Source organism: Leptonychotes weddellii, unplaced genomic scaffold, assembly GCF_054177405.1.
Source record: "Leptonychotes weddellii isolate Sample4059 unplaced genomic scaffold, ASM5417740v2 HiC_scaffold_7217, whole genome shotgun sequence".
NCBI lineage: Eukaryota > Metazoa > Chordata > Mammalia > Carnivora > Phocidae > Leptonychotes > Leptonychotes weddellii.
The window spans coordinates 3,181-8,236 of NW_028041879.1; the positions used below are offsets into that span (position 1 = coordinate 3,181).

The 5,056-nt window shown below is 46.1% G+C and overlaps 1 protein-coding gene across 1 annotated transcript; it reads left to right on the forward strand.

Annotated features, from left to right (window-relative positions):
* The first annotated feature begins 481 nt into the window (after positions 1-481).
* LOC102729894 (oocyte-expressed protein) lies at positions 482-4,486 on the forward strand. The gene is made up of 3 exons (XM_081811354.1): positions 482-1,494; positions 1,719-1,898; positions 2,256-4,486. Exons 1-3 carry the CDS (start codon positions 1,305-1,307, stop codon positions 2,333-2,335), a joined length of 450 nt encoding a protein of 149 aa, XP_081667480.1. The 5' UTR covers positions 482-1,304; the 3' UTR covers positions 2,336-4,486.
* Positions 4,487-5,056: the final 570 nt, after the last annotated feature.

The following is a 5,056-nucleotide window of genomic DNA, read 5'->3' on the forward strand; positions in this document are numbered from 1 at the left end:
ATAACCTTCGAAGCCTAGATGACGTGGATGAGGGAATTCAGGATATTAATACTATCAGCCTTCTGTAAATGATCAAAATTTTCCATTAAAAAGATTTTTAAAACAAACACACCATAGCTAATTGTGAGAACAAAATAGTTTGCACAGCATATGCTATCTATTCTAGAACAACTACCAAACAAGATTTCTAGAAATGCACTAGAAAAAGTAGAAGAACATGCATGGGATAATACACACCAGCTTCAGGACAATGATTTCCTGTGGGGAAGGAAAGGAAAGATGCTCTAAGTGCTATCTATTTTATTTTATTATTTATTTATTTATTTATTTTTATTTATTTATTTGAGAGAGAGAATGAGAGAGAGAGAGCACATGAGAGGGGGGAGGGTCAGAGGGAGAAGCAGACTCCCTGCCGAGCAGGGAGCCCAATGCGGACTCGATCCAGGGACTCCAGGATCATGACCCAAGCCGAAGGCAGTCGCTTAACCAACTGAGCCACCCAGGCGCCCCTAAGTGCTATCTATTTTAAAGAAGAGAGAAGTGAGGCAAATGTGGGAAAATGTTAACATCTTGTTAAATGGGTCGATAGTGGGGTTGTCACATAGGTATTGGTTATATAACTTTTTGAATGTGTGAAATCTTTCCTAATTTACATTTTTAACTAAAATTAATAACATTGGGAAGAAATGTGCATCAGCACTAGTTGTTTTAGGATGTTGGAAATAAACGGGATTTGTCTAGAGTCCCTACGTGTTCTATAATGACCACCTCTGACGTTTATATTTTAAAACACGACACACTTGCTTGAAGGATTTTGAAATACTAACCAAACGGAGAGTTGGGAGACAACAGGGAGCAGAAGGAAGAAAATGTAGATTCGACGAGCCTGCCCTCAGCCTGATCCACCTACCTCTGGAAGGTAGAGCAGAAACCTTAACCCAGGCACGGAAAGAGTCCGGGTCAACGAGGCCTCCAATCCAAACCACGCTGGCAATCAGCTGTGTGCTGGGGCAGGGACCTTTGAGGCTAACTGCCACCTGGCTCAGTGGAGACGATCACGGATAGCCTCTGAGAGCTGGCTGAAGTTCAGGATCCGGGACGAAGCCCGAGTGGCTGGCTCCCCAGCGCCACCAGGGAAGGGCGCCCAGTGTCAATTGGGTCGACTCACCCGGAACGGATGGCGAGGAGTCGCAGGAAGAGGCGGGGCTGGCCGGAAACCGTAAAAGGGGGCACAGGCTTCGCCCCTCGCTGGAGTTCCGCCGGCGCTCCCTGGACATTGCTCTGCTTGGGCTGCGGGACCTAGCATGGTCGACGACGTAGGTGCCGCTAAGGCCCAGGGGGACGAATGGACGCCCGCCCAGTCCCTGGACAGGCTGCTCAGGTCACCACTTCCACCACCGCGGATTCGCACCCGGCCGTGGTGGTTTCCTGTGCAGGAACTGAGAGACCCACTGGTGTTTTACCTGGAGGCATGGCTGGCTGACTCCATCTTCGGTAAGCCACCCCAGGGGTGCTGGTGGTATGACTCCCCTCCAGTCCAAGAGGAGAGAAACCCCGCAGAGCAACTCTCAACAGTCTCTGCCCGATTTGCAGGCCACCTTTGACGCCACGATGCCCACCTTCCAGCTCTTCCCTTCTCCGGCCAAAATTCCCTTCAAATTTAGCTCCTACTCACCTTCGACCTTGCTTCCCCTCAGAGTCTCTCTTTTCCTGTTTAGGCCCAGACCGAGCCATAATTCCAGAAATGGAGTGGATGAGCCAAGTCCTGCTGACGGTGGACATAGTTAACTCTGGGGACTTGGTTGAAATCACCATCTTCGGACGGCCCCGTGTACAAAATCGGGTAAAGAGCGTGCTCCTGAGCCTGGCATCCTGGCACCAGAAACATCGTGCCCGAGGTGAGGGTCTTTAAAAACCTGCATGTGGAGGGAGCCACCAGTGAACCACCTGGCTGTACCGGGCTTTCTATCAGCCTTTATTACCTTACCAAAACTTTTTGCAGTTTTCTAACTGCAGTGTTCTGCATGCAGCCCCTGGGCAACCCTTTGTAAGAGGAGTCCCAAGTGGGACGTTGGGAACGTAAACAGATCTAACACATTCACTGCCCATGCAGCGTCAGCTTGGTTTCACCACTGTTTCCAGATCTCAGGTTCAGAGCCTCCACCTGAGAAGTGATGCTGCTAGCCCCTCCCCTCCTCCCTCACTCCCTTCAATGATGGAGTAGTTTGGAACAGAAAGCATTTTTCCTTATCCAGCTGAGAAGATGAAACAACTTGAGGAGTTCTTGAAGGCGGGTGCATCAGGTCCCCAGGCGCCCCAGCATCCTGTTGCATAAGTATTTTCAGGAGCATTGTGAGAAACAGTCCTGCTTCTACTACTAAAGTTGGAGAGAAGCAAGTATCCATAAATCTCTGCATTCTTTTTTTTCCTGTGTCTTGATGGGTAGTGCTTTGATTATTTTGATGCAAAAGTGAGTTTGTAGTGCCATTCTAGTAAATGAATTTCCTTTTTGTCCAATGGCATAAAGATCTTTGCTCACTTAAAATTAAGCGAATATATAAAAGATTGATTCTGTTCATTCATGCCTTGATGTGAGGGCTGGGTAAAAGGCTGATAGGTAGTGGTTTTATTTTTGTTTTTTCCTTTGCCTCTATCATTTTGAATCTACTAACCCTTTTATGATTTTATGGCCAGAGTCAGGCCCTCAAGCACAGGCCCATGAATTTGCATTTCTAATAAGCTCATAGGTAATGCCTGTGTTTCTCCTCTGAGGCTCTCACTTTGAAGTTGGTGGTTTGGCCTCTGGGTAGCACCTAGTGTGCATTTTCTTCTTGGAGTGGAGGCTTCCTTCCTGCACATGGGTGGGTGCTCCAACATGAAAGCTGAGGCAATCAGTTATTTATTCTGTTAGCATTGTGATTCAGCAGAGAGCAGCCAGGGTCCTTGGCAGCTTGGCTGTTGGAAGGCATCCTGCCACCAAGCCAGCTGTCTCATTTTCCTCTGAGGCCTGCACAGGTGCCCTGCATGAACTGGGCTGTTTTTCCATTACTCATTACCATGACCAATTTGTGCAAAACAGCCCCAACCTCTTGCCGTCTCTACTTTCAGGAAGCAGGATTCTTGGGACAGAGGTTGTCAAGAGCTCTATGGCTTCAGCACAGAGTTGGAATTGATTTAACTCATGAAGTTTCTTCACCCATATGCATAATGGATTCTGTCTGTTTGCAAGGGTTGTAAACACACATGAGCAAGTCTTTTAATTTTAAAGATTTTACTTATTTATTTGTTTAGAGTGTGTGCACGGGTAGGCGGGTGCAGAGGGAGAGAGAATGAATCCCAAGGAGACTTGAGTTGCGCAGAGACAGAATTGGGGCTGGATCCCACTACCCTGAGATCACGACCCGAAATCAAGAGTCGGAGGCTTAACCAACTGAGCCACCCAGGTGCCCTGTACAAGTCTTTTAAAATGTGCTGCTTTGATTACAAGTGATATTGAACATTTTCCTATTTTGCTTCACATTTTTTTTATTAAAAGATTTTATTTATTTATTAGAGAGAGAGAGAGAGAGAAACAACATGAGAGGGGAGAGGGCCAGAGGGAGAAGCAGGCTCCCCGCCGAGCTGGGAGCCCGATGTGGGACTCGATCCCAGGACTCCAGGATCATGACCCGAGCCGAAGGCAGTTGCTTAACCAACTGAGCCACCCAGGCGCCCCTTTGCTTCACATTTTTATAAAATCCTTTTACATTTTTCTTTATTCGTTCCTATATTCTTTAAACTTTGAAGATATGGATTTTTATTATCTGTACAAGCTTTTGTAACAAATAATAGTCCATTATAACCGGTATTTTCTACCCCATTCCTTCTCAAATTTTTTGTATATGAGAAATTTTCATTTTATGTAGTTAAACTAATTATGTTTTCTGTGTCATTTCCCCCTCCTCCCAACCCCTTACTTTTAAGCTTAGGTACTCCTGCTTTTTCTCCTTCTGCAGAAATTTGACAAAATATTCCTACAGGTTATTTCTAGTGGGAAATCTACAAAGCCATTGAACATTGTTTTACTGTTATTTGGAGGCAGAGGGTTATGCTTAAAACATTCTAATTTTCTAAAAATTATCCAGAATTAAATTACTAAATTATCCTGCATGTTTTTCATCCTTTATATGCACTAACATGTTGAAACCCTAACCCCTAGTACCTCAGAATGTGACTGTGTTTGGAGAGGCCTTTAAAGAGGTAATTAAAATGAAATAAGGTCCTATGGGTGGGCCCTTCTCAAATATGACTGGGGTCTTTATGGGAAGAGGAAATATGCACACAGATAGGTGGGTGCATGGAGAAGATCATGTGAGGAGACAGCAAGATGGCAGCCATCTGCCGGTGAAGGGGAGAGGCCTCAGAAGAAACCAACTCTGATGACACCTTGATTTTTGAATTTCCAGCCTCCAGATCTTTGAGAAAATAAATATCTGTTGTTTCAGCCTCCCAGTCTGTTACTTTGTTATGGCAGCCCTAGCAAATTAAAACAACATTTAGTATGGTTTTTCTGTGTTCCCTTTCACCATGTGCTGATACAGCATTTTTACTACCTTCATAACTTTTTTCTTTAAGATTTTATTTATTTGGGGGCGCCTGGGTGGCTCAGGTCATGATTCCAGAGTCCTGGGATCGAGTCCCACATTGGGCTCCTGGCTCATCGGGAAGTCTGCTTCTCCCTCTGACAATCTCCCCTGTCATGCTGTTTCTCTCTCTCTCTCTCAAATAAATAAGATCTTTAAAAAAAAATTTTATTTGTCAGAGAGAGAGAGAGAGCAAGCGCACAAGCAGGGGGAGTGGCAGGCAGAGGGAGAAGCAGGCTCCTTGCTGAGCAAGGAGCCCGATGTGGGACTCGATTTATATGAGAGAGAGAGAGAGTGCACAAGCAGGGGAGGGGCAGAGGCAGAAGGAGAAGCAGGCTTACCCCCTGAGCAGGGAGCCCAATGCCGGATTCGATCCCAGGACCCTGTGATCATGACCTGAGCCAAAGGCAGACGCTTAACCAACTGAGCCATTC

What these genes read in the sequence shown, in the direction of transcription:
- LOC102729894 (XM_081811354.1), top strand. Translation starts at nt 1,305, where the DNA reads ATGGTCGACGACGTAGGTGCCGCTAAGGCCCAGGGGGACGAATGGACG. An exon ending in GCTGGCTGACTCCATCTTCG is followed by an intron (nt 1,495 to 1,718) that starts GTAAGCCACCCC and finishes TTTCCTGTTTAG; the next exon opens with GCCCAGACCGAGCCATAATT. An exon ending in CCAGAAACATCGTGCCCGAG is followed by an intron (nt 1,899 to 2,255) that starts GTGAGGGTCTTT and finishes TTCCTTATCCAG; the next exon opens with CTGAGAAGATGAAACAACTT.